Source organism: Daphnia carinata, chromosome 9, assembly GCF_022539665.2.
Source record: "Daphnia carinata strain CSIRO-1 chromosome 9, CSIRO_AGI_Dcar_HiC_V3, whole genome shotgun sequence".
Taxonomy (NCBI): Eukaryota; Metazoa; Arthropoda; class Branchiopoda; order Diplostraca; family Daphniidae; genus Daphnia; species Daphnia carinata.
Window position 1 is genome coordinate 7,775,826 of NC_081339.1, and position 20,300 is coordinate 7,796,125.

At 40.3% G+C, this 20,300-nt stretch overlaps 4 protein-coding genes across 4 annotated transcripts; all 4 read left to right on the forward strand.

The window, feature by feature from the left end:
- Positions 1-7,422: 7,422 nt before the first annotated feature.
- On the forward strand, positions 7,423-8,535 carry LOC130700787 (ganglioside GM2 activator-like). The gene is made up of 5 exons (XM_057522770.2): positions 7,423-7,581; positions 7,663-7,748; positions 7,856-7,962; positions 8,057-8,222; positions 8,350-8,535. The coding sequence occupies exons 1-5, from the start codon at positions 7,500-7,502 to the stop codon at positions 8,449-8,451; spliced, it is 543 nt and encodes a 180-aa protein (XP_057378753.1). The 5' UTR covers positions 7,423-7,499; the 3' UTR covers positions 8,452-8,535.
- A 2,594-nt stretch (positions 8,536-11,129) lies between these two features.
- On the forward strand, positions 11,130-12,636 carry LOC130700777 (uncharacterized). Its single transcript, XM_057522758.2, has 5 exons — positions 11,130-11,282; positions 11,362-11,611; positions 11,691-11,813; positions 11,943-12,139; positions 12,303-12,636. Exons 1-5 carry the CDS (start codon positions 11,250-11,252, stop codon positions 12,444-12,446), a joined length of 747 nt encoding a protein of 248 aa, XP_057378741.1. The 5' UTR covers positions 11,130-11,249; the 3' UTR covers positions 12,447-12,636.
- Positions 12,637-14,633: 1,997 nt separating this feature from the next.
- On the forward strand, positions 14,634-16,091 carry LOC130700778 (uncharacterized). Its single transcript, XM_057522759.2, has 5 exons — positions 14,634-14,747; positions 14,808-15,054; positions 15,126-15,245; positions 15,345-15,538; positions 15,743-16,091. Exons 1-5 carry the CDS (start codon positions 14,709-14,711, stop codon positions 15,884-15,886), a joined length of 744 nt encoding a protein of 247 aa, XP_057378742.1. The 5' UTR covers positions 14,634-14,708; the 3' UTR covers positions 15,887-16,091.
- Positions 16,092-18,199: 2,108 nt separating this feature from the next.
- LOC130700785 (uncharacterized) lies at positions 18,200-19,586 on the forward strand. Its single transcript, XM_057522768.2, has 5 exons — positions 18,200-18,338; positions 18,439-18,661; positions 18,777-18,851; positions 18,931-19,121; positions 19,424-19,586. Exons 1-5 carry the CDS (start codon positions 18,300-18,302, stop codon positions 19,538-19,540), a joined length of 645 nt encoding a protein of 214 aa, XP_057378751.1. The 5' UTR covers positions 18,200-18,299; the 3' UTR covers positions 19,541-19,586.
- The last annotated feature ends 714 nt before the right edge of the window (positions 19,587-20,300 follow it).

Sequence of the window (20,300 nt, forward strand, 5' to 3'; positions counted from 1 at the left end):
AAAAAAAAACGAACCGCGAACGTGTGTGTATAATGAGAAAAGAATATCAAAAGTGGCGGTTCGTCGAACTCGCCGAAGTCGTGTGTTTCGGGTTTTTCATTTCCCAATCAATTGCTTCGCGTTGCTGAAGGTGGAAATGGACTGCCAAAGGCAGACGGGGAGAGGGGGGGGGGGGGTAGAGAGAAAAATAGACAAGACTCTATATGACCATGTCATTAATGACGACGTTGATGATGAGGTTTCCGATTTCCCTCGACTGTAAAAACGTCAAAGAAAATAAAAAGGAAGAGACGAAAGAGAGAACCATAAGCTGTAACCAAAGAAGCCAGTTTCAAGCAAAAAAAAAACAAAAAAAAAACAAAAAAATTAAGGAAGACGAATAGAGTGAGAGAGGATAAGAGTGTGAGACTCTGTACTAGCAAAGGATACATATAATGGCATCAACTGATGGCAACAGCTTGATCGACCGCAAACCGTTGCCACGCTCTTCTCCGGAGCAACCGTCTGCCCTTTTTTTTTTTTTTTTTTTTTTTTTTGTTGTTGTCATTGTTTCGCTCTTCTGTTATATTATGAGGAGTCTTTTGTCATCGACTCAATCTAATATAAATATATACGGGGGGCTATTAAGACGTGACTGTGTACTATACCATAACCGCCAGGCTCGGCAAGATCCCGAACACAAAGCCTTAAAGGGATGCCCCCCCATCCCTGGGGGGGGGAGGAGAGTTTTGATCCTTAGCGGGAGAAACTTGAACGCCCTGAACGAGAACCAACTGTTTTTTTCCGACTAATCTCCAAGCCGCAAACAACAACTCGTCCCATTTTATTTTTGTTTTCTGTTATACTCTAAGTCCTTAGTTTTGTTGTGGGGGTTCTTACTTGCTGATGGATTCAATTGATTATACATGTCTGTTTGTGTATGTCCTTTTCTTTTGTGTGTGTGTGTCTGTGTCTGTGTTATGTTGTGTATCTATACATATTGTCGATTACAAAAGAGCGCTCCTCAATGGCTTTATTGAGTGTCTGACTGAGAGCTGCACACATCGACGACGGCCACTTTGATGCCATCTAATAATTCTTCCCCCCTCCCACTCGGTTCCATCCGGCCGGCGCACCTAATGGTTCCCCTTCCTTTTAGAAAGGGGACGCTATTCAACACTGTTAAGAAGCACGTGTCTATCTTATATCGCCGGGCCGTACGATATCGGAAAAGAGAAAAGAGTACTTAAACTACATCAGTTGATGTAAGCGCCCTGATTTCACAGCGGAAAAGAGAGCCATCACGTTTGTTAGTGCGATGTCTGGGATAATGTTTTTATGCTACTTTCATCGCTACACAGTTTTGTGGAGGCTATTTGAAAATGCACCCGTTTTATCAGTGCGCTTCATCGTTGAACGAATCCGATTCGAAACCGTTGCCAATCGAATCATGTAATCACATAATTCCCCCTACAGCTCAGCGATTGAAAATGCGCATTAAGTATAAAAGCACAATCGACGATTGAAATGAAAGAAAAGAAAAAAATCCAGACGGGATGCAAAAGACCATCAGCAGCCGGTTGTGACAGCTGTTTTTTCGAAATGTGTGTGGGGATTCGCATCGCTTCTCGCGCACACTATATTCCATGTAATAAACCCATTACCGGGCCGTACGTGTACGGCGCATTGTAAACGCAATAACGCGCGTCTCAATTTTCAGTTAAGATTTTTTTTTTTTCTTTATTTTTTTTTCCTTTCAAATTATTACATTTATTTCTGTTAAATTATCAGTGGGCTCCCATCATCGTGCCGAATGGGAATCAATCATCCAGTCTATAACGTAATGCGCACACCGATTTACGTTATCAATTGTGAGAGAGTCCGGCAGTGATTTTCCCAGTGCGGCTTTCCGAGTATCGGGTCCGCTTGATGATTGTCGGTTTTTATTTGATTTCCACTGCCAGTTGAGTGACGATTTCTCCTCATCCATCGCCATCCACACGCATGGAACAATAAAAATAATGACAACAATACAAAAAACCAATTGCGTTTCACACAGACACGTTCACGCGGTGATTGCTATATATAGACAGGCAGCCGAGCAAACGAGAGCAATGAACGGCTCTTCATCGTTAATTATTACGAAGCGCATCAAGGAAAGACAAAAAAAAAAAAAAAAGTGGGAGGGATATAAGACCATCAGTCAGAAAACAAAAAAAAAATAAAATAAAAATAAAAACCACACAGATCTTATATTGTTGTATAGCGTCTATAAAGAAACATCGTATACCATCAAGGCATTTTTTCTTTTTCTTTTTTGCGGGACCCGAGTTAGATAGTGGTGACGTGTCTGCGTTTAATAGCGGTGTTGGTGGGAGCCGGCGGGACCTCAGTAGCGGCCTAATAGAGCCGTATAAGAAAAATAAAGAGAAATAAAACTCCATTTCATCATTCAGTGAAAAAAAAAAAAAAGAATTATTTTTGTTTTCTTTTTTTTTTGTTTTTTTTTTTGATCCCGGTACTTCTTCGTGTGTGAATGAGTGCTCCATACCGTGTGATTATGGTGGCTCAATTGCGGGCAATTTACATATCGAGTGCTCTGTCGAGCGTGATGCCGCCGCCGCCGCTGCGCTATATGGCCGCGTGTGTAATAACTGCAATTGGTTGATGATGATGACGATGATGAAGAAAAAGAAACGAAAAAAAAAAGCAGAAGGAGAAGGTTATAGACGACGGAGTTGACACACAGACACTGACAGTGTGTTATGAAAAGTAGTAGATGTATAGTAGCGACACTGGTATACAAGACATGTAAAAGCGCGCAACAGATGGTAAGCGCTTTTTATATCATTTCCTACAACGAAGGGAGAAAACGAGAGCCAATGTTCCTTGTGCATACACTAATCAAGTGATGAACCATCGTTTTTTTTTTTTTTTCTCAATTTTTATTGTGACGAATGTAATCCGTTATATGCCAATAACCCGCGAAGGGGAAAAAGAAAATCATAAATCTAGTCGTTAGATACCCATAGGCAGTGCGCACCGCATTCGGCGTATAGGCATATGGCGATTTCTATTAGACTGTAATGCGTATGCGTGTACAGCGGATACGTGTGTTCTTAGACATTCACCAAAAGCCACAGGAAAGCATAATAATAAAAAGCACTTGTTCAAAATGATTGCGTCGTTCAGAGCTTGTGCGGTGGGTGCGGGGTTTCATTCCTTTTTATCTGGCCCTAAAGTTAGAAGACATTTTTTTTCCCCGTTTGAAGGCATTAAAGTATAATCAAAATGGGAATCATTTTGAGACCCACATCACTCCGCGTTCCAAAAAAAAAAAATGCGGCTACTTCTTTTACGCGCGCGCGCAATTAGCTCGCGCGCTGCGATCAACTTGATTATAGACATCTCCCAACAATAGTTTGGCGTAGGCTAGTATATCAAATTCCTTTCTTTCTTGACTTGTATTGTTCTTTCATTTTTCTCCTTGTTTTTCCTTTTTTTTCTTAACTGTACTGCCCAAAGATTAGATGCCAGTGCATTTGAATATGTGATTGGATAGCTGTATTCTCTCTTTCTTTTTACCTGTTGGGTGTGTCGAGGAATTCTCGAGCTACTGCTCGCCCCAAACTGCGTGATACCATACAATTAAATCTGTATGTTCTGTTGGCTTTTTTTTTTTTCCTGACATTAGATACTGGAGAAGAAAACAACGAAATGCCAGGCGTATATATATATATATATAAGCCCAGATCTTTTACGTTGCTTGTTGAATTGTCGATAGCCATTTTTGTTTAAAACAACCGCATCACTGTAGACGTGAAAAAGCTCGCCGATAGGCAAAGTATACTTTCGTATATCGACTGGCAGCATCAACGATGATTACACGTAGTGCAGTAGGGGGGAGGGGGGGGGGGAAGAAAAAAAAAGCCGGAGCATCATCATCATCATCGATGTTTTTTAAGGGAGGCCGCTGCTGTTTTGCCTCATTTTCCATTGGATATGCCGGTATGATGATGATGACAACAAGCATCAGTCTTTATTATCCATGGCGAGAGATGCAGGTGGCCGATCGCCCAGGCGAATGTGTGTGCACGATATAGAGCTAAAGCGATTATAGCGGTACATCGTTTTCAAATTTTTTTTTATTTCTTCGCCTTCCAAATGATCCAAAAATGTTTGTTTGCTTTATTCCATTTCACCGTTATGGTTTCTAGACTCGATAGCTCTCTTTCTTTTTTGGAGACTATAGTCATCTCGGCAAGAACGATGTTTGCATTGTCGAATAAAACTTCCAAGTATCGCAACGGTACTTACTGCTATTTACCGGCCAAACAACGTGAATATACAAAAAAAAAAAAATAATAATTCAGAGACCAGTCTTTATGTAGACCTAACTATAGTTTTTTTTGATAGTCTATTTCTCTCCCCCATTACGGCTGTGTTTGGAAAGCCATTGAACGTTGGTGCCAAAAGTGATAACTTCTCCATAAACTACTTGCCGTAGAGTAATATACCCTCGCGTAAAAAAAAAAAAAAATATTTATTTCGTCTTATTGTTTCCTCGAGGATATAATACACCTATGACTTTCCCCCCCCCCCCCCATATAAAAATCTATTTGAATTTTCCCTCAACGTTGGATATATTACAGTCTATGAAAACTAACATTATGACTCTCTGAAAATAAAAAAAAATAAATAAAGGAGACCTCTTATTTATACCTTAACACACCTATGGGGGCAACAAAGAAGAAATGAACAACAACAACAACAACAACAAATGGATATATTGCGCGTGAGTGGCAGCAGATCGCGTTCGCCGATGTCTATCAGTGTCGTGTCTAATCACTGTCTGCGCAACGCACACAAGACACTATGCCATAACGGAGTGCTGCATTAGAAGAGAGGCAAAGCGCAGTTTTGTGCCGCATTGACGGATGAAAAAAAAAAAAAATAAGAAAAAAGGGCGGCAGCAGTCTACTTTGTGTATACGATTACGACTGCTGTCATACTTGGTATTCATCTATAGCACTGCATGTGTTTAAACATGTAACGTCTGCACAAGACTCGCATTTGTCAGTCTCTTTATTCCCATTTGCGCACGCTATTCTCCAGTGGCTTTTGACAGACATCGTTCCTCCACTGCTGATCTACGGCCGCAAACTTAGTGAGATGCGTCCCTTCGTATATCGTCTTCCATTTTTCTTATTTGAATAAGCATTTCGTTCCAATGTCGTTGATTTTGTAGATATTTACGGGGAATAGGGGTGGTGTCACGGTCACGTCATTGCGCCCTGATAACTGCACGCTCCCTGCCATTTCTTCGGATATTTTCGCTTTGGTCTTATTTATTTTATTCTTATTTTTTAAAAACCAAGGTTGAATCGTTTCAAAATGCTGGGCGACGAAATGTTGTATAGACTCTCTAATTGGCAGGCCGTCCCCTTATTTTATTTTATTTTTTTTTTTTTGTTCGCTTTTTCTCTGCTCTGCGCTAGACGGCGGCTTTTGATGAATGACTACCTGCCGCACTTGTGCTGATCAATCAGATCCATCTAGGGAAAGTGGACAACGTCCAAGCGGGACTGTCAGGAGGGGGGAATAGAGAGGGAAACAACCAACAAAAAGTCCCAAGCGGAAATGAGATTTTCGGATGGATTCGATCATTGGACGTGTGTATGTCTGACCGTAAAAAAAAAAGCAAAACAAAAACTACAGCGGTAAACAAGCGAGACGAAATTGAACAGATTCGAGCAGTCCCCCCCCCCTCACCAGCGTGTGATGGGTCTGTTGTTTTCTGCTTTTGCTTTGGTTTTTTGTTTGTTCGTTTTTATGATAATAGTCTGGCGTCGGAAGTAGCCTGTAAAATGCGACCGTTTGGCCGGGACGGATTCCGTGCCGAGTTGCATTGCTTTCGTAATGAGGATCACGCACGCATAGAAAACGCACCGCACAGCAGCAGCAGCTATACTCACTCCCCTATAAAGAAAAGTACATCAGAAAAACCTTCATCTACCTGTTTCCATATTCTTTTTTTTTTTCTTTTTCCCATTCGTTTAACTACTGTCTAGAAAATTCGTACCGGATAAAACAATGAAAAAATAAAGTTTTAAGAGTGGGATTTTATATGTGAGCCAATTTTGTGGTTTTTACGCTTTAAAAAACGTTTGCCTTTCTTTTGCCTTTACTGTCTCACAGCCACGTTATTCCGATGATTTCGATATATTTAACACGTTTTCGTCATCCGTTAAGTTAGACCGTTCGTACTGTTAAAGGCTACAGTTTAAATTTGAGGCTCTCACAGTGACTTCCAAGCCAAAGGATCGAGTCATTGTTTCTTACAAAACGTTTGCTTGCTTATCTAATGCTTCGAGAAACATTACGTAATAGCGATTTTCTGGCATGGAAACAGGAATCATTGCACCTTTGGATCTTTCTTGTCTCATGCGCTTGGCAATTTGGCTATCTAGGAGGAAAAACAGAGGGCGATAAGCTTTTGGCTAGTTGTTGCTATGACTCGTAATGTCGCTTTACGTAGTTTAAAAGCTGTTTTTATTTGGTACATAATACGATTAGACTATAGCATCTAGATTGGGAACTGCTGCTTCAATACTGATAGTTTACTCATTAACTGAGTAAACACCTCGTGTAAAAAAGAACTTTGAATGTGAAAGACAGAGCGATCTAGAACTCTGATAAAAACAGCTGTTCAAGATCCAACTTTATTTTATTTGCATCTGTTCGAGTCATTGATAGTTCACACACGTCCCTATCTCAATGCGATGCCGGTCGATAGAATACATTAATCTCCGCTACGGATTGTCCGCTGGATATAGCAAAATGCAATGCGAAATTTAACTCCGTACCGTTTCATTATTGATTATCGCAATTTGCATAGATCATTGGAAGTATTGGCAATGTCATGCACATCCACTGGCCGGCAGGAGAGACCGTTTTCACGAAGCGAGTTTTTTGGAGAAATGTACATTCGATCGCCACCTATAAAACGTGAACGCAACTGTTGCCAACGTCCATGCCAAAGGCGCCAGTCTTTAAAAAGCACAAAGAAAAATTGAAATAATAATCATAATAATAGAATGCTACCGTGTTTTGCAACGTGATGTGCGATAAAAACAGGCAAAACATAAGGACAAAGTTCGTCATTATCTTAGGGATTATTTTTCCTGATGCCTATCGCTAGGGAAACGAAGGATTGTATCATGGAAGGTGGTGTTGCACGCTTCTTCCATTGATCCAAAACAAACTTTTGTTTGTTTCAGGTACCAAAACCAAGCCATGGAAATTCCAGTGGATTTTGAACTTGTCATGTTTTTTAATCTCGCTTTACTCTTATTGGCTAGCCAGCTGCGATAACAAATGAGCAGTTTCAGTAATCATTACAATCGTAATCAACACAACAGCGAACCCTAAATATTTTGCAGATATAAAAGCAAGGCAAATGTTTCGTTTAAATCACCCACACATCTCATTTGTGCCAAGGTAAACTCCTCTAAACAAGAATGAAATTTTTGGTTGTTGCAGCTCTTCTTGTTGCGGTCGTTTCGGCCAAGAACATCCGCATCACTTCCGTCCGCGACTGTGGTATGATTTTTTCTCATTATTTTCTATGTTCAACAGAATAATTTCGAATTTTTCATATATGTTTATTTTGCGATACCAAAGGTGCTCCCGGCTCCGCTGTCACTTTCTCCGGAACCATCAACACCGATCCAGTGCCCGTTCCCGGTGCCATGCTCGCTAGCTTCTCCGTACGTTAATTATTTTTAAAATCAATTTCTTTTAAGTAGAATAATAAGAAGAAGATGTACGTAATTTTCAACTGAATGTGTTTCCATATGATATGTTTTCTCTTTAGTTCACTAGTAGCATCGATTCTCCGGACGATTTGAACATCCGTAAAGTCACGACACGCATTGCTGACAACTTTCAAGTCCCATGTCTAGATGGCATTTCTGGAACCTGGTATGCAAATTAGTTATTATAAGAGCAAACAACGATTGTTTATTGTAATGACGTGTGATTCTCTAACGGACACCACTCCATTGCATTTCAATAGCACAATTCCTCTATGTTTCGCCATCGAGACCTTCCCGAATTTGGTGTGCCCGCTCTTCCCACCTGAGCTGCCTTGCCAGTGCCCGATTTTGGCCGGAACTTACAACTCGCCCAACGCTGTAGTCAATTTCGATGAACAATGGCTCGCCATCGATGGCGGAATTAACGTAAGATTTTTCTGTATTTGTGTTGTTCTTTAATTGTCACGAAATAGTCACGTTAATGGGTTTAGATGTCTCTATAGCATTGCATCGCACAATTAGGATTTACTTATTTTTTTTCCTTTTAACACAGGGTGATTACAATACCGTCACCGAATTCGTTACTGCCATCGGCACAGCCGACGAAGCCGTTCTTGGCTGCATTGAACTCGAGTACACCCTTGTGGCCGCCTAAATTGAATTAAAATTCAGTGTGATGACTGCTTCATTTGATTGTGACGAAAAAAAAAAGAAAAAAGAAATAAAGATGTTAGACTTATTGTTTCTCGATAGGCGAATTAAAAGATAAGATGGGTTCATTGAATGGAATAATGTTCGTATCAGCTCAGCTGTTTATCCTTGAAATTTTCGTTGATTCATAGACGCAATCGATTAAGCCGTTCATCTCCTTCATCGCCTTCATCCGATTAAGTCCTCTGGTACCTTTCTATCGACGACACCTATTACTTAGCTAAAGTGTGTTTTAGCCAAAGTGTTGGTGATTTGTTGAGTATTAGATTTCTTTTACTAGCAAAACACACACGATCAAAATTATGTTTAAATAGCCTGGTGCATTGAGCGTCCAACTACGGATGTCTTACGCTTTCTCGTTAAACCAGTAGTTTTTGAAATAAGAAAAAACAAAGTGCCGTAAGCGGACCAACTTTGTTTTTGAATTTTTTTAAACCAAAAGGATAATCGAAAAATAAACCTGATTTCCATGAATGCCATTCAGTTTTGAATTGAAATTATGTGTTCTATTCAACATTTGAAGTTTTGACCAGTAAATGAAAAAGTGGGAAGAGCCTTTCTCATTTTTCTGAAAGCCTGCGAAAAACGATATCTCAATGCAATTGGTAGAAAATTACACTTAATACTGTTAATATAATGCTGATTTTGATGCTGTGATTCATTTTGCTGCCAAGTCAGCCGTTGGTGAAATGTACCGAGCAACATTGTTGTATCACGCTTGCGCTGTAGCGTACTGGCGTACTAACTACACAACCTCTTTGTTACGTAATTCTCGATCCACTTAAAAATGAAGCCCAAGGAAGCTGTTAGCCGTCAACTAAGCAAGTTTCACATCATACCATCTAATGGCGTTAAAAGAAACCAATATCAATTTAAAACACGGGCTTTAGTTGTTTTGTGCTCCCGGAAGCGCAAAGATGTGACGTAACGTTACTTTGTGCCGTGCGCAACACGCGTGAAATGTTTTTTTCTTTTCAGCTTCCGATCAGCTTAACGGTAGTATCTTCTGATATTAAGCCGCCCTTCTCGACTCTATGAAGTTCAGTTCAGCATATCAAAATGTAATACAATATACAAGGCTGTTTATTTCAATACAGTGAAACAGTTCAATGTAAATAAAATACCAAAGGTTTCTTAGTTCTCTTGTAGCTACATTCTCTAGGTTACATATTTTTATTATGATTTCAGCATTCAAAAATTAGAAATGAAAACTGGTACAAGAGTCACACGTTACGTCATTTCAAATGAATGGTTGTACAGAATAGCTGAAATGTCATATCAGCTAAACCGAGGTCAGGGGCATCGTAAGCAAGCCAACGTTCATACCGTTAAAGCGGTAACGGTTTTAGAATCACGTTCTGGCTAGCCGACGTGTGGCAGCAGGCACGTTTAATCTCCAGCGTTCCATTTTGGAAGCTTTCAAATGAGACAGAAAACGGGTTCGTTAACAAAGTTTTGAGCACCAACGTAGAAGTGGCCAACGTCCTTCACCGTATAGTCGTATTCTTATATAGTTTTTTTTTCTTGATTTCCAGAAAACTTATCAGCGGCACGCTCTTCAAAATTCGAGTAGTTCAGGAACAAAATTTGTTTTTCTCGTCTAAGTTTATATGGTTCAGATCGATTCGTGTTCGTTTCGTCCGGGACTGAATTAATATGCTCGCAGCCGATTATTAAAACAAGTTTCATGATAACCGGCCATCTTGATTTCCATGTTTCCACCGTGAGGGCAGTAAAAAAAAGACATCACTACACGAAAAAGAAATACCACGCATGAGTTAACTGCTGATTTGGGAATACATCAACAGATATGTAAATCTTGTTCCTCGCTGTTCCACATACGGAAGATGATAACCCGAGTACATTCGTAATGTATGCAAAGTTGACCTCAATGAAGCCCATTGCAGGCTGACCTGTAATTAAGAGTTTGATTGATAGTATTTGTAAAATAATTTTGTAATCGAAAAAAAAACGTGATGGTCGTCCATCATCAATGATGGCGAAATCGCCATCTGGCGAGCTGCATCTTTATACCCGTACCCTCCTCTGCTGCAAGTTGTTTGATAAACATAATGCAAATATCGAAAGAGCACAAATCAATATCCAAACGGGGAAGGTTGACGCTTCCGCTGTGCTTAAAACCTCGTTGTGGGATTTTATCTGCCACACCTCAAAACTCGATTTGGGGACGCTTGTGCGTGATGAATTTATCCGTCGCGAGCAGTGCTTTAGTTAATTTGCATCATGGCATAGTTATGCACGAGGACACGGGAGGACGTCGAACTATCATGGGCTCCATGGCTGTCTGTGTTTCATCGAGTTCAACGAGAACCAGTTTTACATTATAAACGAACAAAATTAACAAGGCATGGGCTTTCAGTTATCCGTTCATACTAACCTAACCTCAATCGGCTTTCAGGTAACGGAATGTCGTTACCATCATTTCAGCCAAGCCGCCAAGAAATTCGTGCAATTTGCCCAAATTTGGAGGATCTTTTTTTTTTGTCCTGAAGGATAAAAAAAAAGGTGGGGAAGAAAACTCGTCCTGGAACACACACACACACACACACACACAAGCGCGCGTCAAAAGAACTACGCTTCTTAAAACACAAAAGATTGGGATGATCCAATCCGAATGCTATATAAATATCGTGCGTTCAACTTAGTCGTCATTCTGTTGGAGTTGCTCGTCCAGGTTTCAACTACGAACAAGAAGCAACTTTTTGTCTTCGTTCATCAACAATGGCACGTCCTGCGCTTACATCCACGTTGCTGGTAGGTTTAAGCAAATAACGTCTTTCTTCCTCATTTATTAACGTTCGTCTTCTATCATTACGCAAACGTACGATTACAGATCGCAACAGCCATTTGCTTCATAGCCGCCAAAGCCGAAGAACAACCGACGGTTGGGGAAGCAGAAAATCGTCAAGCAAAACAACTTTACGTGGTACCTCAGTACTATCCAGCCAACACTCAATTTTACTACCCTGATAGCAGTCAATATGTAAATCCTTACTCCTTACCCTATGCTGCACCTGCAGCGGAACCATTCGACGGTGCTGGCCTGGATGCCGATTACGCTTACGGTTATCCATTAGCTTTGGGTAAATTGATCAGAGTGCAGCCGTATTGAATGGGTTTTAACCAACATACGACATTTCTTTTACGCATATCGGTATAAAGGCGATGAAGCAGCTGCTGACTGGAGACACGTTGCGACTGGAGGTCATGACGGCCACAGAGGGAAATGGTGGAAAAAGAATTCGCACAGATACGCAACTATTAACATCTTCCCAACAGCCTTAGGTATAGTCAAAGGCTCTTTTTTTAAGATGTTGTGCCATTTCAAATTTGAAAAATGTACTTTGAAGTTTAAATCTCTGCATTATACTTACAAACTACGAATGCTAATATTCGAACTTTTGCTTCGTGCAGAATGTCTGAACGCGAACATTGGGGACGATGGTCTCGGCCCTTGTAAAGAAGCATCGCAAGCGGAACAGGGAGCTATTGATATGAAATTTACTGATGGTGGCCAAACAGCTATCGTCGGCATCACAGCTGATTCTCAGAGACACACCCGTGTCAAGTTGATCTGTACTGAGCTTACTGCCGACATGGGGGTCTACACGGTAAGTCCACCCCGTATTTTTTTAAAAATTTCATAAAACGAAGAGACAAAGGCAAATGAAACTTCAAATCTGTTTTTCAACATAATTAATTGACAACGCGCATTTAATTTTGTGTAGTTTCTTTTTAATCGAAAATTTCCTTCTTGTGTCGAACCTCATACAGCAATCCGGCAAAATCACGGGGGTGGAGGATACCCCGAGAACTGAAATTGGATACATGCAACTTGTTGTAACCAGCGCGGCGCCCGACGACGTGTTGAAATGCACTTGGGTGTCGTACCATCACTACACAGCCATGTATCCTTAAAGTTCATATTTCGGTACCTTATAATAGCCGACCAGCCTGTTTGCTCCAGCTAACCATCATTAATGAGTCAGTGTATAATGACTATACTGGTCATTAATGAAAGATTATTGGTAGTATTTATTTCATTCCCAAGCAAGGTCTGATTTTTAGATGTTTGATATATAAATACAAATATTTGCAAAAACTGAAATGCCACAGTATCAATTCATATCCAACAAATATAACAAGAATGAAACGCAACACAAACTGTGTAGGGTGAACGAACTCTTTACAGTGATAAACTAGTCTGGTTTCAAACATGCCCTTCGTAGCAGAGTTGATTGTTTTCTTCTAAATTCTATTAAAACAAAGCATAACTATAGGAGGCACAGACGCCTTATCATAAATTGTGCTGAGAAACAAGTCTCACCATTTTTTAGCGCAGACCGATTCAAAAGTCTGCAAAAAGAATGTACGGTTTTCAAATATTCGACATAACTCCACGCATTCCATTTAGCTCTACATTTCAACAGTGAGTTTTAGTGATACCGTCCCACTGCTCAAAAGGCCTCCTGCCTTAAATTCAAAATGAATTCAATTAGAACATCAAACAAAAAGGCGGATGCATCAAGTGAAGCGAACTGTTCAGCGCAACAAGAATGTTCTCCATGACACACAAAAAACAAATTTCTCTAAAATAACCAGATTTTGTAACATCTCAGAATATTTAAACTGTCATCTCCCCAAACTGTGTTGTCGATTGCGGATGCCTGTGGGTTCAGTCTGTCTGTTATCCCAGCATTTCACTGCGTTCTGCTTTCTACCTAATGTCTTCATTTTGGATGCAATACAACCAGGAACTGCGTTGGAATTTGCATGAATAGAGGGCATCGACATCAACGATTCAAACGTGTTGCTAGCTACGGTTTTCACCCCGCCCAGCTCTTGATGCGAGGTCGTCCAGTTTCCAAACGCGCAGCCGCTCTAAAGACGCAAGCAGACTGGTTTACCCACTTTGATTTCTCGACTGGTTTTTTAGGCGCAATCCAATCGTGACACTTGTGCCCTTTTCCTGGATCAACCCGGTGCACTGTAGACTGTACAAAATTTGAGTGGTACGAATGCCATTAGCAAGACGAGTTGTCGTCCATATCAAAACTGGTGCTATCATTTTCGTTGTTGCTTTTTTTCTAGTTGTTTTTCTTTGTTTGTTACATAGGGGCACATTCCACTGATGATACGGTCAACAACCTTTCATCACGCCTGCATAACAAGTGGTCCTAACATTTGTTGTTTGGTTCGCCGAAATACTTGGAAACATCAAGAATGATTGAGTGCTCTTTGCTAAGTAACAGCGCTTAAAAAGAGGGCGATGTGGTTTTGAGACGTTATCAGTTGGTTTTAATGAAAATGGATGCAACCGAACACGTAGGACAATACTACTTGAACGCTACGGTATGTTCTCAATCTGTGCGTGAGCTGCGCAAAAGGCAAACGATAAGAATCACTTCCTGGTTACTCTAATAGGGAATTCTATAAGCACTGTGCGGAGTTGTTGGCAGCATATTTAGAAACACCATAAACAGTCAATGACTGCTGGCTCATCAACATTTTTATTGAACACCTGAAAATTGGAAGGCACGACAAAAAGACGACATTCTTTTTCCTGGTTTGGTGATTGCCTAAAATTAAATCCATGGTCTTTAAGTGATACATTGATGAACAAACAAGAATGGGAGAGGCCGTCGAACTATCGTGAAAGAAACCAGTCTACTTGCGCCATTCGATGCACCTTAAATATTAAACGAAAATTTTGAATGTAAAAGAGGTGAACTGGCTTCTCGTGAATGTTTTCTTTGGATCAAATCCAAACTAAATCAACGGATAGGTCTCTACCAACCAATTTCAGGAACCAGTTCTAAAGCGAAACCAGTTCCGCAGCTCACCCCTTACGCATGATTTGCCTCTTATTGTTATGGATGCGTTTTTTTTTTTTTGCTTTTCTTGTTTTCCTTCATCCTTTTTTCAAATGATTTCAGTTCAAGTAACGGAATGTTAGTCTGATCAAATGCCCTAAAATGCCGTACTCACATTCTCCTAATACGGATTTAGACGTTTGAGCGCGCTGTTCCAGCCGAACGTCTACGGGAAGTGTCTACCCACCTGCGTTACCTATATAAACACCTGGAGCGGGCACATCTCAGCCACAAGTCCACTTGAACCGTTCGCGCAGGATACTTCTACTGGAGAGAAACAAGGCTTTTATATTGCTCCTCCACAAGAATGGCGTTCAAGCGTCCCGTATCAGTTTCTTTGTTGTTGGTAATGAGCTCGAATAATTCTTTACGTTGATACCATAAACTAATACGTACGTTTCATTAGATTGTATGGGCCTGTTGCCTAACGGGCATCATAGCCCAAGAGGAACAACCCGTCGCAACAGGTGATCGTGAAGGCAAGCAAATCTTCTTTGTGCCTCAATCGTATCCAGCACGCCCGTACTACCAAGATAGCTATGCCTATGGAGCTAACCCGTTTGCAGTTTCATTGCCGCAATTGCCTTTCTTCAGCCGCAATCAGGAAGTTGAAGCACCCGGCTGGCCTTGGTCATACCCATCGCCGTCGCTCGGTAAAGCAATCAAATGTCTTTTACCCTAATTGTTGTAAGTCGAATTGACGCTTGTATATTGTACCATCAAGGCCATCCCAGTTATGCTGCTTGGAGGGTTAACGACGGCATCGACGATAAAGATAAACTCAAGTGGTGGAAAAAGCGATTCAACAGGCAAGCCCTCATCACTATCATTCCAGCACCGGCAGGTAATGAAGAATTTCCTTTAATTTTCTCGGTGTAATTTTTTTAATGAACACACGTCCCATATACTTACCTAACTTTTATTTGTTTCGCTTAACGAATAGAATGCACGATTGCAGCTGTTGCGGATGATGGGCTTGGTCCTTGTAAACGAGCAACCGACGCCCATCATGGAACTCTCGAAGTCAAATTGCAAACGGCAGGCCAAACGGCTGCAATTGCCATCACATCTAGATCACCAATGAATACCAGAATCAGGTTGATCTGTACTGATTTGAATGCCGTTGCCGTCTTTACAGTAAGTTCGCTACATGCTAGGGTTTTTTATTTACTTGATTTACGTTTACTTCACAAGTTCTCCGTCCCCATTTAAAAAATTGACAGTCGTTCTAAATACGAAACGACTAATGCTTTACAATTATTATCGCCTATCGATAAAGAGATGTAGAAGGAAACGATGATATTACCGTTAAAGAATTTCTTCTTCCATTTTCTTTTATAGAACACTGGTAGAATCAGTGCTGTATCGGATACACCGAGAACCGAAATCGGACAGATGCAATTGATCGTGACTAGCACGGCCGCCAATGGCTTGTTGAAATGCAACTGGCGATCGTACACCTACTACACAGCTGCTTATCCTTGAGCTTGATTGACATATAGAACCCAACCAATAATTATGTTACATCAGCTCAACCCCGTGGTTAAAAATCGTCATTAATGAATCAGTGTATAGACTACATTTGCGTGTATGAAGACGATTTGTGGTAGTATTTATTTCATACCCTAAAAAAGGCATGATTTTTTAGCTTGACTTAATATAAATAATACACATATTTACCAAATTTTCTCACTAGCTCCATGTATAATTTAACATTCAATCCGTAGGCACATTCGAATGTTGTTCTAATTTGCTTATAAAGTGCCTGCCTCAAAATATACAAACAGGAAATGACCTCGATATGATGCGCTTCAAGATCAATAAAAACGCGAAACAACTATCCCTTACAGCATTCAAATTTTAACCCTAACATACGCAATGCAGATAATAAATAATCTTACAAGACACCGCTAGTCCACAGTCTTCGTTTGTGGACTCCACTGATGGAACAACAGCGTTATTTGATTTCAACATTCACAATGACACTGCGTGACTTTTTCCCGGTTCGAGATGTTAGCAATCGATAACCAATGCGGATCTAACGTGGCCATCGTTACGGCATTACCAGTTAAGGAAATTGGAAAATAACAACAACAAAAAAACCCGAAACCTGAAGTTGCTCCTCCTTGACACGCGTTCGTTTCGAACTGTGAGGCATTGACCTTACTTCTTGGCCGCCCACCATGATTAAAATGACCGTCGGCATGCTTACGTTATCTCCCATTTAAAAATGATATGTTGATTTTGAAGATCGTTGCTCTTATACCGAAATAACAGGTTATTCTTCCTAGTGGAATCATACATCTTACTAGCATGACATATACAAGTGACGTGTTTCAAACACTCCTTGCTTTTAATGGAAAATGATATAGGAAAATTCATCAACATTATTGATTAGTGTATTAGAACACATTTTCTACAACGTGCGAGTAAATATATTAAGAGTTGAACGGGAAACGATAGGTTGGACACGCAACCTAACAAATATGTCAAACGGTGGAAAGCGGTGGAAGTGAATGAAAACTGGTTCAGGAATTTGTAGTAGAGAAGGTTACAAAAAAACTTTTGAGTTGCAAAGCTTTTAAGTTAAATGGGTCGAGAGGGAAAGGTCTTTGGCATTGCCGTCCGGAAGAGAATAAAAAATGTAAAACCTGTACAAAGGTAACCAGTCTCTTGCAAATAATGCGTTCATCAAGCCATGTGACGCCGAGTCTACAAGCATTGCAGTTACGGCCATCTTTAGATGATGTAATGAAAAAAGAAAACGTTGAAGTCTGAAATGCGCAAGCGCAGACAATTTCTTGTGTTATCTAACTGGATAACCCCCAAGGCTTTAAGTTGTCTCATGTCTCGGAATTCGAAAACCTCCTTCATGTGTTTCTACGGTCTCAGCTTGCATACACAATGATAGTTTGAAAAGCAGACTAAAATGGAACGTCACAACACACACTTGTCCATCCATCAAGTCATTAGTAATTGAAATAACACAAAGCTGGTCGGGCATCCAACAGCGTGATCTGTTTGCGACGTTCTGTGTCCTAAGATGGAAGCCCAGCTATACTCCCCGATCAAATATCACCTTATGAAGAATACCCGGAAATAATAGAAATGATCCAAGCATTGCATTTTGCCACCCAGAAAGGTACAATTCTTGAATGCGATGCAAGTCGTGAAGGGCACAGCTACCTGCACAACAAGCCGAAAAGTCAAGTGAACTCGCAGTTAGGACATGACAAGAATGGGTTTTTGGTTTAGCTTGGTGTATCGTAGAAACAGCGATCAGTCAACGACCGGTGAAATCGATTTTATCAGTTCATATGAATAAACAAACATTCTTCGTTTTGGTTATCATTTCGAAATAATAAAACACTTCCTTAAACGGATTAGATGCCCATTGCGTTATTCTTTTTTAAAACAATCAACCAGAATTCGCTGGTGTCATGTCAGACTCCAACCAGCTCAGAACTCAATTTGTATATTGAAATCGAATGAAGCAACCCAACAAAGGCTAGATATGCTATTGTAGTTGCGAACCCTCCAAAACCCCCGAACAGAATGTTTAACGAAACCAGTTCAAAGTTATACCTCACTGGAAAAAAAAAACCTGGCTTGATTTGTCCACAATTTCAGATAACAGGAATGGTGTTTTTTTTTGTCACGCCCTTCAAGTTTTGTTTTTGGATTGGAAAAAAGAAATAAATAAATAAATTCGTACAAGTTACAAGCTAATAGAGATGCATGATTGGTCACCTTATCCGAGAACGTTCAGTGCAAAGATGCCCCATCTCCAACGCCGTATAAAAACAGGCCACTCGTCGTATGGTAGCACACGGTTGGCACTGCTGGTTAGGTACTACACGCTCACGAATTTCGGTGAAATCAAACAGCTCTTGGCAAAATGACGTCTTCAAGCTCCGCATCTATTTTCTCATTCATGGTGAGTGTTCGAATTTATTCTTCTTATCCATTAGATTGTACTACGTATTAGGAACACTTTCAATTGTAATCCATGTGTTACGCGGTACGTTTTATTTTAGTTGATGGCATTTCTTTGCAACATGATGGTGACTTCAACTGGATTACCGACTAAGGTTGACGATGCCCAATCTAGGCAGATTTTTTTCGTACCCCAATACAATTACCCAAACGTCGTTCCAGCGAATTTTTATAATCCTTATGCTGAAGCGATTGTGAATCCTGCAGCGGTGGTTCCCAGTGAGAATCCGAGTTTTCCTTACTTTTATGCTCCGCCATCACTAGGTAAAAATCGAACGTAATTTTCTTTTATTTATTCGCATCGTTAAAGAATACCATATAGATAAGCCTAGACTACAATGCAATCCAGCTGCATACATTTTTTTTTACATCCTTATAGGTGGCTTCGCACTTGAAACGGCGGATTTCAGTCGAGGCTCAAGAGCAACTGTTTTGATGTTACCATCAGATACGGGTACAGTTAAAATGATACATTTTTTAAAATTATTTTTTCGGCATGAATGGCTTTTACTTGACAATTTTTATTCGATTAGAATGTCTTATGGCTGACACGGCCAGCAACGGTGGTGGCCCTTGCAAAGCAGCATCGCAAGCACGCTCTGGAACCATCGACATCAAATTGGGTGTTGCAGACCAATCAGCTAATGTTGCAGTAACAGCTGCATCGGCGAATACCAGAATTAGATTGACTTGTACTGAGATGGTTGCTGCAGCAGCTTTCACGGTAAGTCTATCGGATAAAACTGATAAAATTCTTTTAATAACCAATGATTCTTGAACTTATGATACCGTGAGTTCAAGACTGAAATGCTGGCTCTTGAAACTTTTGAAATGAAATGCAATTTTTAGTTCGTTTAAGCAATCATTTCAGTTTCTTGCTTATTCTGTAGTTCTAGAATAACTTTCTGTATTTAAACCAAATGGCTTTTATTTGCGCTTCCCAAACCGCTTTTCGACTTCCTGCTTGGAAAGCTGTTGCTATGTTTAATGAGTCTAAAATTTCATTTATTTTTTGTGGCATTATAGCAAAACGGCAAGATCGGTGCACCATCGGATACACCTAGGTTCGAAAGGGGCTTCCTGAATCTGGCGGTGATCAGTACCGCAGCTAACGCCAGAGTGAAGTGTTCGTGGCGTATTTAATCGCAATAACTAGCCTCCCTATATACATGCTGACTAAGTTTTGCTGTGCCACATAATGATCCGTTTAACGTGCTTCTGCAGCTCTATGATTGGCACAAAGCTATCATTATGATCAGATGTAAAAGCTATATATTTCAGCAGTGACTATTTCCTGGTATATATGCCGGTATTTATTCCTTTTCCAAGTAAAGCTCTGATTAGAAATACATACACATACACCCATTAATTCACCGTCTTCTGTTTTATTCCTTATAAAACATAGCACGGTCAGATCAGTAAACAACAGCATTTGAGATCATATGACAGACAAATGCTTAAGCCTCCATATCCCGATAGATATGTTCAAAGTCAATATCTTTGGGCATCCATTCAAAAGTCAGTTTTCACGCAAGTTGAGGCTTGCATTTGTGCCGAGTCAAACAAATCTGGGACGGCTATTTCGAAAATTTTCAGTTAACTCAATAATAAAGACAAATCAAAATGAAACCCGTTCAAGATCGCAGTTAAATTGTAAAGACGTTTGTGTTACATTAATCGAGTTGTGTTTTCTGTAAAATTTTCACTTCACAATAACGGAAGGTTTGAGCAAACAGCACACGCCCATTTGGGGCAGTAGAAGAACTTGTTGACGAGAAAAAAAAAGTGCATTTGTATTACTATGCGCCCTTTTACATATACGAGTTTTCATCGCAAACGATGACTCAGCCGTGTAGCTACTGTAGACTATATATAGTGATAGCTCGTTCTTATTGCAGCAGTC

What these genes read in the sequence shown, in the direction of transcription:
- LOC130700778 (XM_057522759.2), top strand. Translation starts at nt 14,709, where the DNA reads ATGGCGTTCAAGCGTCCCGTATCAGTTTCTTTGTTGTTG. An exon ending in ATACCCATCGCCGTCGCTCG is followed by an intron (nt 15,055 to 15,125) that starts GTAAAGCAATCA and finishes TGTACCATCAAG; the next exon opens with GCCATCCCAGTTATGCTGCT. An exon ending in ATGCCGTTGCCGTCTTTACA is followed by an intron (nt 15,539 to 15,742) that starts GTAAGTTCGCTA and finishes TTTCTTTTATAG; the next exon opens with AACACTGGTAGAATCAGTGC.
- LOC130700785 (XM_057522768.2), top strand. Translation starts at nt 18,300, where the DNA reads ATGACGTCTTCAAGCTCCGCATCTATTTTCTCATTCATG. An exon ending in CATCTATTTTCTCATTCATG is followed by an intron (nt 18,339 to 18,438) that starts GTGAGTGTTCGA and finishes GTTTTATTTTAG; the next exon opens with TTGATGGCATTTCTTTGCAA. An exon ending in TTATGCTCCGCCATCACTAG is followed by an intron (nt 18,662 to 18,776) that starts GTAAAAATCGAA and finishes ACATCCTTATAG; the next exon opens with GTGGCTTCGCACTTGAAACG.
- LOC130700787 (XM_057522770.2), top strand. Translation starts at nt 7,500, where the DNA reads ATGAAATTTTTGGTTGTTGCAGCTCTTCTTGTTGCGGTCGTTTCGGCC. An exon ending in CACTTCCGTCCGCGACTGTG is followed by an intron (nt 7,582 to 7,662) that starts GTATGATTTTTT and finishes GCGATACCAAAG; the next exon opens with GTGCTCCCGGCTCCGCTGTC. An exon ending in GATGGCATTTCTGGAACCTG is followed by an intron (nt 7,963 to 8,056) that starts GTATGCAAATTA and finishes GCATTTCAATAG; the next exon opens with CACAATTCCTCTATGTTTCG.
- LOC130700777 (XM_057522758.2), top strand. Translation starts at nt 11,250, where the DNA reads ATGGCACGTCCTGCGCTTACATCCACGTTGCTG. An exon ending in CGGTTATCCATTAGCTTTGG is followed by an intron (nt 11,612 to 11,690) that starts GTAAATTGATCA and finishes ATCGGTATAAAG; the next exon opens with GCGATGAAGCAGCTGCTGAC. An exon ending in CATCTTCCCAACAGCCTTAG is followed by an intron (nt 11,814 to 11,942) that starts GTATAGTCAAAG and finishes TGCTTCGTGCAG; the next exon opens with AATGTCTGAACGCGAACATT.